At 43.4% G+C, this 12995-nt stretch overlaps 1 protein-coding gene across 2 annotated transcripts in view; it reads right to left on the bottom strand.

Moving 5' to 3' along the window:
• Positions 1–12995, bottom strand: part of WDR11 (WD repeat domain 11) — a 52272-nt gene that overhangs the window by 13495 nt on the left and 25782 nt on the right. For both annotated transcript variants that reach the window (XM_066354564.1, XM_066354565.1), the window contains exons 13-19: positions 12649–12724; positions 8243–8351; positions 6256–6380; positions 5466–5613; positions 1493–1599; positions 1033–1147; positions 510–681 (exon numbers count right to left, since the gene is read on the bottom strand). In XM_066354564.1, coding sequence (XP_066210661.1) covers positions 510–681; positions 1033–1147; positions 1493–1599; positions 5466–5613; positions 6256–6380; positions 8243–8351; positions 12649–12724 — 852 coding nt within the window. The remainder of the gene's footprint in view (positions 1–509; positions 682–1032; positions 1148–1492; positions 1600–5465; positions 5614–6255; positions 6381–8242; positions 8352–12648; positions 12725–12995) is intronic.

Consider the following 12995-nt stretch of genomic DNA (forward strand, 5'->3'; position numbering starts at 1 on the left):
GGATGGGCACTGAATTTCATCAGACAAAAACTGCATTACAACCGAGTGATGGCTATAGTCAATCTTATTCTTAAAGTTACATATGAGGTTATTTTTACTAAAACATTTTTCATTCTGGTAAAAGAAATCTTATACATCTAATTTTGTTCTGGCTGTTTAACAAGTCATAAGATAGGCATCAAAATTCATAATACAACACTTTCCAAAATGACCTTTCAATGACAAATGGGTGCAAAAGATAGAAGGCTCCTCACTAATAAGCCAGCAGCACCTCACCCCTAGGTTCATGTCCTCTGCCGAGTTCTCCTAAATTCTGAGAGAACCATTTGACTGACATCTGTAATTGCAAGAGTCCAGCATCTCAGCAGCAAAAACACCCAAGATTTAATTTCTTAAATTCAGATCTCAGAAAGCAAGGATTGAGTGAACAGAAGCCACTGTGTCCTCAGAGAGAATCTTACACAAAATAAAGACAGATTTTAAAACATCCAATCATTAGAATGCCATACCGGTTAACTCCTGTTCGTCCATCCTAAAGCACGCAGACTTCATAGACATCTCGAGGACTCGGATACACCCATCGTCTGATGCCAAGATCACTTTATCTGACGTACACCAGTCCACGTCCAATATCCGAAAGGTCACATTTCTTCCACTTCTTAAACTGCTCACCATCTGAACCTTCAAGAGTGAATTTGATTGTCACTTTCAGAAAGTAAAGATGTTTTATCATTCTAGATGACAGTCAAAAAAAGACGGTGCCCATGGCAAAGGCCCAGAGCAAGCTCAAAACTGAACAGTCTGGCAATCCATCTTCCACGGGCAGACCGCATTTTAAAGTTCCCAAAGACAGTAATAACAACAAAAACCATCTGCTGAGCTGTCCCCTCTGGAAGAGACACTGCAAGGAAAACTGTTCAGCAGGAGCACTGTTCTGAGGGTGGCAAAGCCGTCACGCAGCCCCCCCCCTCCCCCCCGCGGAAGGGAGCGGCTTCCCGTGCTATCTAAGCGCGCACAGGAGGCTCTGCCTACCTCCTTCGCGTCCCACACTTCAGCCCCGTCGTTGTACATTGCTATTAATTTCTGGTTTCCTTTCCCAGGGGCAAAACGAATCTTCCGCACCCAGCTTCGGTGTGTAGGGATCCCTCTGCGGACACACACACAAACCAAACACCAGGGTGAAGCGGGGAAGACCCCGTCATCAGAAACTATGTCCCACATCCCCTTCTAGTTCCGTTTCTGACAAGGTCTGGTGATGGGAGCTACTTCACTTTCTGGGCCAGGGGCCACGTGACAGAAAGGGGGTGTGTGCCCTTTAACAACAGCTGGAGCAGTGTCCCGCCCTTCTGTCTGCCCCACTTGCAGACAGGAACAATCCAGAGCTGGCTCGAGGCCCAGGCCCTTACTCCCAAGTTCAATGACAAGAGACCCATGGCAAGAGGTTACTTAAAAAAACAACAACAAATCCCAAGAACGCATCCTTAACTCATACCTGGATACTCTGCCCTTCAAATCCCAAAAGTTTAAATTTCCATCCACATCTCCAAGAACTAACATATCACCTTTCCAAGCGATGCATGTAATACTTCCCATATTTCCCTAGAAAAGAACAGCAACAAATAACAAACTGTCATAAAAGAGCAATATTTTTATTTAATGACTGTGATAAAGTAAGAGATATTTTAATAAAACTTTTTTTTTTTTTTTTTTTTTTAATTTTTATTAAGCTGGAAACGGGGAGAGACAGTCAGACAGACTCCCGCATGCGCCCGACCGGGATCCACCCGGCACGCCCACCAGGGGCGACGCTCTGCCCACCAGGGGGCGATGCTCTGCCCATCCTGGGCGTCGCCATGTTGCGACCAGAGCCACTCTAGCGCCTGAGGCAGAGGCCACAGAGCCATCCCCAGCACCCGGGCCATCTTTGCTCCAATGGAGCCCTGGCTGCGGGAGGGGAAGAGAGAGACAGAGAGGAAAGCGCGGCGGAGGGGTGGAGAAGCAAATGGGCGCTTCTCCTGTGTGCCCTGGCCGGGAATCGAACCCCGGTCCTCCGCACGCTAGGCCGACGCTCTACCGCTGAGCCAACCGGCCAGGGAATAAAACTTAATTATAAATGGTGTTGCTTTATTATGAATGCAATTAAACACTAACAAACTTTGGACACTACAAAAAGAGCTACTTTCAGCACATCAACTTTGCAAAAAGAGATTTCAATCTCATAGACATTAAGTTATCTGACCTAGACTTACAGAGAAGGGATGTCTTTTGAGAAATAAATACCTTAAAGAAAACTGAAAGATTAAAAAAAAAACAAAAACGAAAGGAAACCCTTACCAGAGAGCTGTCTCCAGCTTCTCTGATTGCAAAAGGGTAACTAAATCTCTTCCAGAGGAGGCTCAGAGCTGTTTCATGGGGGGGGGGGGGGGGGGGGGGGGGGGCGCAGCTGCGACACACCAGGGGCTGTGTCACGGGAGCTCGTGAGCCCGGGCTGGTGAGTTTGTGCAAATCGGGTAAGGTCATGATGAAACCTGGAGAGTTCCCCCTCGTGTTAATAAAAGTATACAGGTAAAGAAAGGCCTTAGAACAATGCCTACCACACTGTAAAGCATCAGTCCTCGTTAACTATTAAGTAGTAGTATCACTCAATTACTTCTCTACTTACTTTGTAAAGTCTTGGTTTTGCATTTGTAGAACAATATAACAGCTCACATACTCAGTCCTCAGGGGGCCCACAGTAAGCAGTAAGAAAGCTCTGGGCGGCCACACTGATGTTAATACACGACACACACACACACACATCATTCACACAAGTCCCAGCAGCAGTCATGACACAAAAGAAAAACTAGATTAAAAATCAGTGTCTTAATGAATTCATTAATAAAGTTGGAAAGTCATGTTCAATAAGAATTCTGTGTAACATGAAGCAACACTCCAAGAGTTCCTTCTGTTCTCCTGCCGTATTAACACAATGTTTAATTAAGAATTTGCCTTTAAATTTACTTAGTTGTCTTGAAAATTTTCACATTTTATAATCTTACTTTCAAAACTTCTAAAAACTAGAATATTAAGGTTTAAGTTAACCCAGAAATCAGTGCTATCAGCTCAGAATGACAAGTGAGGCATTAAAAGAACCGTACAACAAAACGTCCCAGACTTTTCTGCCGAAGAGCTTGCTGCTCAGATCCACGCCGTACGAGGCACTAGGCACTTTCAGAGGCTGAGCCACAACCTTGCCGTGTGGCTCCAAACAATCCCGACAGAGTCAGTGTGAGAGTAAAGCCCAGCAGAACACTGACACTGCCTACATGTAAGCTAGGATGTTCAAACAGGAGAAATGGGGCTGGCTGCGGAGCAGGGCCCCTCACTCCTGCCCACTGTTTTCAGCTGTCTGAATAAGGGCACTCAACTACGGACTCTCCATGCCAACAATTTAAAATATGCCAAGCTTCCTCTTCTTTTTACCGTATTTATATACTTCACAAGGCCAAAATCCGGAGGGAAAGTGTCACCTCAAAACAAATGTTGAACTTTACATTTGAGAAAAAGATAACATAAATAACAAACAAAACCTCTACCTAAAATCTACATTATAATCTTGAGAAAATATTTTAATTACAGAAAATAAGAATAATGATCCTAAAACCACTGCTTGCCATATTATAGAGTAGATGCTCACTTCCCTTTCCCTAAGAACAGTCTGCTTTAAAATCTGTACTAATGTCACCGGAGGCTAGACCCTTACTGTTTGGCTGGTCGCCCTCCCTTCTGAGGAAGCGGCGTCCCGCTGGGGAGAAAAAGGACCGGCCGGCAGGAGAGAGACTCGCTGGCCCTGACCTCAGACAGCCACAGAGGGGGCTGGAGAGCTGTACGGTGCAGCTCTCGTCCTGCGAGAAGCACTTACATAGGGAGGGAAACGAGTCAACGTCCAGAAGTGCTCACTTGTTTTGCAGGGAGGGTGGGGGAACTGGCATCTCAGTCACTGGGGGTTTCTAGGTTCTGATCTCAAGTGTAAAGAGATGAAAAAAGGCGCCGCTGGTCTGCAGGTGGCGCTGAAGAGCTCGGCTGGCCCATGTGGGTTCTCACGGAGAAGTATCAACATTTTAAGGAAGCAACTGGTTTTCCAAGGACAGCTACAAGCACTGCACCTTCATGTCTGCACTTGAGCATCAGCTTTTCTTCCTACGCCTTCGAGTTAGGTTACTTTTCCTATTGTAGCTAGTATCAATCTTTCATATTCGCATTATTATTTTCAACCTTTCAAACCAGTGAAGAATTCTGGCACCACGGAGATAAGTCACACTAGGCCGTGTCCGGCTCTGACGTGCTCTGTGTACATAAGAGTGAAATGACAGCTTGAGAGCCCTTCCGCGTGTGGGTGTCCCCCCTCCACAGCGAGGGCTGTCTGACACTCCCCGTCCTTCCATACGCTTGTTCTTAAGGATGGTGTGCTGGCCAGCCTCCGAGAGGTGCCACCGATTCTGCCTGTTGATACCAGGTCCCTGGTAGTCACCTCCCAGTGGCTAGATGACCTGTGAACCAATGGCGTACTGCAGAAATGGCGGAGTGTGGCTTCCGAAACTAGGTCCTAGAAGTCAGTGCAGCCTGCTTCACACCGTCCTGAATCACTCACTCACTCACTCTGGAGGAAGCCAGCTGCCATGTCATGAGGACACTCTCGAAGTCCTACGGAGAGGGCCACGTGAGGAAGGACTGAGGCCAGCATTCGTGTGCCATGACCGGGTAAGTCAGCCGTCTCAGGAGCGGGCCCGCACCCCAGCCAGCATCCTGCCTCAACCTGAGATCCAAGCCACCCGCAAGACATGGGGCTAGCATTTGACTAAAACATTCCATTTAAGATGGCAATTCATATACATACACAATAAATCATCTCCTGCCTCTACTTAACCATTACAGTAGTATTAGTTAACAAAAACATCTTCTTAATCCAACCATTAAAAACAACCACACAAATATACAAAACCTTAGAGGATTCCACAGGGCCATAAGGTAGAGAAATATAACTTAGTAAATATCAATGATATTATTACACTTACAACCTGATAATTTCCCAAAAATGATACTGGACTGTAACTCAAATCCTTCAGGTAATGCCTGAGCTGGAGAGAGGACAGGTGCTGGAGTCAGTCACACCTGAGATGAACCTGCCACGTCACCAAGCTGGGTGACCTCACACTCAGTTGTGTCAAAGGATAATAATTCCTCATGGGTTATTATGGGGATAAAAGTGAGTAGCACAAGGTAAGTATTTAATCAAAGTAGTTATAATCTTATAGCAGTATGGAACAAGTTTAATCAATGATAATATCTCTTTAAATATTAAAGTTTATTTGCATTAAATTTTTCTGAAATTGCTTTCCAATTGAAGTATGGCTTCACTGGATATGGAATCAACAAAATCTCTAATAAGAACGCTTAATAAAGAGGTCATCCAGGCTTGAACTCACATCTGGTGGGATCCGAGCACTGTCTCTCACGGAGTTCCCTTCCACCGTGAAGTGGTAAACTTGGCCGTCAACATCGGTGAACACAAAATGCTCGCGGGCGGAGATGTTCTGACTCAGCTCTGATTTACTTTCTGCTTCCTGCAACAAGCTTTGGAACAGAAATAAGATAAAAACAGTTCATTTCCCTAGAGTGACACCTATAATATACCCAAAACACAGAAGCATTAATAGGAGGTCCAGAAGCTTTAAAAAGAAAAAGGCTGGAGCTTTTAACAGAAAAACAGAAACCACTCCCAAACAATCACACCCATGAGAGAACCGCTGCCCCTTTGCCCGTACGGGGACCACGGCGCCCCAATGCCACACAAGGAAGAGACCCCTCGCTGTTTCTGCTGAACTCTCCTCAGCAGAGAGGCCCTACCTTGACCATCCTTCTCTCCGGTGCTTTTATTTGTAAAACTGGTGGCGATGGGGATGGGAATGATACATCAATTTAGACTTCTCAAAATGACAGTGTGATCTCTCTGTACGTTCAATGTTACATTCATTTGAATTTCAGAAGCCTGCAGCACGGCACACCGGCTGAAATTCGCCGGTGTGAGTTACTGACTGCTAAGCAATGCAATAGTTAAATAACTCTTCAGTAATCTGGGCATATACTAAAACACCAAAGTACGTTCACGAGCAGAGTGCAGCTTGCTCCTAGAGATGCCTCTGGATGACACTGGTCAAGGTCCCAACCACGACACGGCTGTTACAAACGACAGTGCCAGGGAAGAGCAGGCTGCACCTGATCACGGATGACTCAGCGATGCTCAGCTCTGTGTCTGAGACCACAGTCTGGCGGGCCATGGCCTCTCGGGTGGCCAGCTGTTTCTTTCTCAGGCTCTTCAAGTTGTGAGACGGTGACCACTCCTGTGAAGTCAAAACAGACACACCAAGAACTGCTCGGTTTCCTTCCGTCAGAGTCCTTCCAGAACAGCGGGCACGCTCACCATTGCCCAGCGCCACTTATTACTACACATGAATCTACAGTTTGTTCTTAGGATCTGCCTGTTTATAGAAAGGCTGAGTGAGTGCATTTTAATTAGAGCTTAAGGCAAAGGTTTAATAATCCACCTGTACCTCCTGCTACCTCTAATCTCTAATTACAGCTTGAGGTAGAAGAGTTTAATGGCAAATTTCCAAGAATAACCTTTTGATACTTTCTTTTTTACAAAATGAAAATAATAAAGTTAATTACAGTCTCTGCTATTCCCTCCTTCCTCCCCTCGCCCTTAGGTGGACAGCGTAAGACCATCATGCTCTCTGATCACTGCCCATTATCACCCACAGGCAACCTCAAACCTCTCGTTTTATCTACTGATTCTTTTATATGCCCACCTACTTTAGTGCATTTAATCTAATACTCTCATATGTGTAAATTCTGGATGCATAGTTGTTTGAGAAGCATGCATCTGTAACATACACAAATAGTACAGTGTTATCTACGCCATTCTGTCTCTGTTTCCAATGCCATGTAACATGCCACGCGGGCATCCACCAATTTTTAGCCTGCCTGTTCTCTTAGCACAGGACACCCGGATGACCTCTGGCCTCTCACTATGATGGATAACACTGCGGTCCAGATCCTGACAGAAGGACGTGTGTTTGCCTAAGTGCTGTCAGGACCGCTTCGCTGGTCTACATCCCTGCCAGGGTACATAAGGGTTCCCACCACCCACATTACACCCATATCTGATGCTCTCCGGCTGGCTTGCCAGTTCTTGCTCATCTAAACGGTGCATATTACTGATCATTATTTTACATTACAGATCTCTAACAACTGATGAGTTTGAATAGACCTTCATCGCCTTTTAGGTTTTTGGGGCATTCATTAATTGATCATATACTTGGTCCGTCTTTCCATTGGGTTCCTGTCTTTTCATTATTCAAATGCAAGAGTTCCCACAATACTAACCTCCTAGAGGGATTAGTTAGTCCCCTGTTGGTCTTAGTCATTGGAAAATCTCATTTTCCAATTTGTCTTCCATTTTTAACTTTGACATTGGTATCCCTCATTAAATAGAAAGCACTAATCTTGATGTGATTGAATGCATTTTTTTTTGCCTTTTGAGTTGACCTTCTTTTGTCCTCTCCTGCCCCGGAAGACAAATATTCTTCTATGTTTGATTATATAATTTTATCGCTTTACTTTTTTACATTTAGGTCTTTAATTTCATGGAGCCTACCTCTGAATGTATTAGGTAGAGACCCAGTTTTCTTCTCCATAAGGTGAGTTTTCCTAATACTGTCTTACAAAACCATCTGTGTGCTCCCTCTTGGATTTGTGTGATCCTTTTCTGAATGGTAAGCCCCCAATGTTCATGTTCATGGGTCTGGTAATGAGCTCTTTATGACACTGGTCCATTTCCTTCTTGGGCTAACACAACACTGCTTTTATTTCCCTGGTTTTGTAAACTGTACTGGATCCCACATTACTCTTCTTTATCCAAAGGTTGACTTTTGCTATTACGACCTTTAGTCTTAAACATTTCAGAACATGTTTATCATGCTCCCCAAAACATCTAAATAAAATAGGAATTGGAACTGCACTAACATTAACACCTTCAAGAATAAGAGTGATCTCCATTACTTAGATCATCTTATCTGAACACACCTTTTAAACAAGAAAATACATTGCAGTAATGATTTTAATTCAAGCCAAAGAAAAATATTCACCACGTATATATAATACATACCTAAATAAACTGTTTAGTTCTTAAATTGCAACTTACCAAAGCAGTTATTGTAGGGAAGTTTTTAGACATTTCTCTAAGAATGGTACAAGTCCTAACATCCCATAATTCCAGGGGTTTATCTTTGAATACAACGGCCAAATACTGCCTAAAATAAACAAAATGACTAAATAAGACCCTTTTTCTAAAATTTTCACCATACATAGTATATAAAAAGTTCAGTAAATCAAAACATTGCGAGATGACACATTCTAAACACAGGCAGTTTAAACGGTCATTGAGCCCTCCATGATTAGTAGTCGTAAGAAGGAAAGCTCTGAGATGACCCAGCTCAGAAGAAAGAATCAGAAAAGCATGAGTGAGTTCACATCCTGGGGCCACAACTCACAGTAACCCTCCGCCCTCTGTTTTCCCGTACATGACACAAGCTACCACTACCTACACCTCAATGGACTGTTAAAAATGCAGTTATGGTAAAACTCAAGTGAGAAACTACAGGAAGTTTCTGTCCTGCTGACACTCAGGAAACATGACAGCGCCGGAAGAGGCCTGTCCCTGTGTACCAAACAAAGGACTCAGGTTCTCCGCTCAGCACCAAGTCTGCCACGTGATACCTGTGCGGTCTCAGACCACGTAACCTTTTCAAATTTTATTCTAGTCATCTTTAAAATGGTGTTAACCCTTGTCTTCCCTACCTCACTGAATGATATAAGGGTAAAAATAGAGCACACATGGAAGAATTTTATAAACCATTACCTATTATATAGAGCAGTGGTCCTCAACCTTTTTTGGGCCACAGACCGGTTTAATGTCAGAAAATATTTTCACAGACCAGCCTTTAGGGTGGGATGGATAAATGCACAAAATAAAATTATGCAACTGGGCCCTGGCAGGTTGGCTCAGTGGTAGAGCGTCAGCCTGGTGTGCGGGAGTCCCAGGTTCAATTCCTGGTCAGGGCACACAGGAGAAGTGCCCATCTGCTTCTCCACCCCTCCACCTCTCCTTCCTCTCTGTCTCTCTCTTCCCCTCCCACAGCCAAGGCTCCACTGGAGCAAAGATGGCCCGGGCGCTGGGGACGGCTCCATGGCCTCTGCCTCAGGCACTAGAGTGGCTCTGGTCGCAATAGAGCGGTGCCCCGGATGGGCAGAGCATCGCCCCCTGGTGGGCGTGCCGGGTGGATCCCGGTCAGGTGCATTCAGGAGTCTGTCTGACTGCCTCCCCGTTTCTAGCTTCAGAAAAAAAAAATGTAGGCCCTGGCCGGTTGGCTCAGCGGTAGAGCGTCGGCCTGGCGTGCGGGGGACCCGGGTTCGATTCCCGGCCAGGGCACATAGGAGAAGCGCCCATTTGCTTCTCCACCCCCGCCCCCCCCCTCCTTCCTCTCTGTCTCTCTCTTCCCCTCCCGCAGCCAAGGCTCCATTGGAGCAAAGATGGCCCGGGCGCTGGGGATGGCTCCTTGGCCTCTGCCCCAGGCACTAGAGTGGCTCTGGTTGCGGCAGAGCGACCCCATGGAGGGGCAGAGCATCGCCCCCTGGTGGGCAGAGCGTCGCCCCTGGTGGGCGTGCCGGGTGGATCCCGGTCGGGCGCATGCGGGAGTCTGTCTGACTGTCTCTCCCCGTTTCCAGCTTCAGAAAAATACAAAAAAAAAAAAAAAAATGTAACCGGCATAAAAACTGTGGTATTTTTAAATATAATTGTCAAACTTACAAGACAAGCATCAAGAGTGAGTCTTAGACGGATGTAACAGAGGGAATCTGGTCATTTTTTAAAAATAAAACATCATTCAGACTTAAATATAAATAAAACAGAAATAATGTAAGTTATTTATTCTTTCTCTGTGGACCCACGGACTGGTACAGGTCCGCGGCCCGGGGTTGGGGACCACTGATATAGATGCAATGTTACATTTTTATTATTACCTAATATTAAAGCATCTAAAGGCTTGTATGTAAATAATATAAAATAGAATCTGGTAAATGCTATAAAGGTTTATTATGAAGAAGAAGATTTATTTTGACAATAGGGAAGTGGTATTCTAAGCAGAGTTACAAGTGACAAAAGACAGGTAAGGACACGGTGTTTGGGGGAAACCCACTACCTGAAATGCAGAGTATGTGAGAGCAATCAGCCTGAGAAAGAACACTCAAGTCTGAATCTGAATCGCATTATAAAAGACCTAAAGTACCTAAAGTGCCATGCTATGGTATGCAGAAATTTATTCTGCAGAGAACAGTGGATTTCTGAAGATTTTAAAGTAGGAGGTAATGTGATCAGTTGGTTTAGGGTTGTTAATTTAGCAGGCATGTGCAGAGTCAAGACTGACTGGAATGGAAGAGACCAGAGTCCAAACAGTTCATCTGAGCAAGTTTCAAACATTTTAGTCTGGGGACTCCTTTACACTTTTAAAAATTATTAAGGACCTCTCTCAAAGAATTTTATGTGCATTTTAACAATTCATATTTTGTATATTAGAAATTAAGCCTATTAATAACCGCATTAATTCATTTTAAATAAAAAAAAGAAACTAGCAAGATGGTTAATTAAATATAAGCCACACTGATAACATTTAATAAAAGTAACTTAAATACTACAATTAGAAACAGTCTGTCAGAACAAACAGAAAAACAAACCCCAATTATATGCTATCTACAAAAAGTCAATTTTAACCATACAAGTGAGTTACAAGTAAAAGGTAGGAAAAGATGTACCATGTAAACACTAATCAAAAGAAAGCCAGAGTGGCTACACTTAACAGACAAATCAGAACTACTGAGCAAAGAACATCACCAAAACCAAAAAGGACGCTTCACAATGATAAGCCAATTATGCGAAAGGATATAACAAGTTTAAATATATATGTACCTAATAACAGAGCCTTAAGAGAGAAATAAATCCACAAAGTTCAAAATGTCAGCACTTATCTATCTCTTAGTAATAGAAAAGCAGACACGATGATGTCCCTAAATGCAGAAAAGAATCTGGCAAAATTCAGTGCCTATTCAATGATACAGAGTTTCAATAAACTAGGAATAGAAAACTTTCTCAATTTAAAAAGGGTATATATGAAAAATCTATAGCTAATATGTCATTTAGTGTTGAAAGACTAAATGCTTTCTCCCTATTAGCCCTGGCCAGTTGGCTCAGTGGTGGAATGTTGGCCCAGCATGTGGATGTCCCGGGTTTGATTCCCAGCCAGGGCACATAGGAGAAGCGCCCATCTGCTTCTCCACCCTTCCCCCTCTCCTTCTTCTCTGTGCCCCCCCCCCCCCCCGGCAGCCAAGGCTCCACTGGAGCAAAGCTGGGCCCAGGGGGGGTGGGGGGAGGCCTGAGAATGGCTCCATGGCCTCTGCCTCAGGTGCTAGGATGGCTCCACTAGAATGGCTCTGGTTGCAAAGGAGCAACGCTCCAGATGCACAGAGCATCGCCCCCTAGTGGGCATGCCGGGTGGATCCCGATCAGGCACATGCAGGAGTCTGTCTCTTTGCCTCCCTGCTTCTCACTTCAGAAAAATACAATAAATAAATAAGTCCTTTTTCCCTAATATCCAGCAACAGAGCAAAGATGGCAATTCTCATCACTTGTGTTCAGCACTGTACTGGAGGTCCTAGTCAGTACAGCAAAGAACAAAAGGCCTATAGACCAAAAAAGAAAGACACAAAAGTGTCTTTATTGCAAGCTACACGATCTGATTTATAAGATCTATACACTTGAAAACTATAAAGATTTCTGAAACTAAAGAAGATCTGAGTAAGTAGAGTGATGCACCATGTTTATAAATCAAGAGACTTAAGATGCCCATTCTTCCACACTGACCTACAGATTCAATGCAATCCCCATCAAAATCAAAGGCAGCTCTTTTGTTAAACTGATAAACCAATTCTAAATTTTATATGGAAATGTAAAGATGCTAGAAAAGATAAAATTTTGAAAACTATTTTAGAAAGCTTACTACTGCTTTCTTTTGTCTTTTGATTAGTTTTCATTGAGTCTTCATTTTTAATAATCCTGCCTTTCATGTCTATTCCCTTGGAACAAAAAACTCAAAAACTCACTGGAATTAAAATGGGTATAAACTGTAAATAAAGAAAATGCTTTCTTTCACTTAATAAATAAACCCATGCTGAGGTGTAATTACATGAGAATTTCATCATTTAATGAACATCATTTTTTTAGTGGGTGACAGGATTTATATCAATACAGCCATATATACCTATCTAAAGAATATGATTCACACGAAAGTTACCTCATCTTTTTAGAGTGGAGAATTAATGAAGACAGCAACACAGTTTTGTGATCAAATTATTTTCCTTATATGGTGGTATGTCACAATTTGCTAACATTAAGATTTCTATATGGATTTTAGCAAATTCTCACTTTCTTAAAGATAAAGAAAGAATCCTTGAGATTCTACTGTGGTAATATCAAAAATTTTTTAGGTTGACACTTACTTCAAATGAGACACTTTAATCATTTCAATGGGTGGTTCATCACTGCCTCGTTCACCTCGAAAAGCAGTGCTCCGACCTTGAATTGTAAACAGTACAGAAAATGCACATAAGACATGTAAGAAACAAGAAGCCACACCAATGTAATCTGATCTGTGCAACTCCCTATTTTCCCATTCACTCTTCTGCTTGCTTCTGTTCCTAATAATCAAAATGCAGAAGTATTCTCAAAAATAAGTTAAAGACTTGTAAAGAAATATATTACTGATATTCAAATATCTATTTTATAAAAAGATATTTTTGGCCCTGGCTGGTTGGCTCAATGATAGAGCATGGGCCTGGCGTGTGGA

Source organism: Saccopteryx leptura, chromosome 13 (genome assembly GCF_036850995.1).
Source record: "Saccopteryx leptura isolate mSacLep1 chromosome 13, mSacLep1_pri_phased_curated, whole genome shotgun sequence".
In the NCBI taxonomy this organism is placed as follows: Eukaryota; Metazoa; Chordata; class Mammalia; order Chiroptera; family Emballonuridae; genus Saccopteryx; species Saccopteryx leptura.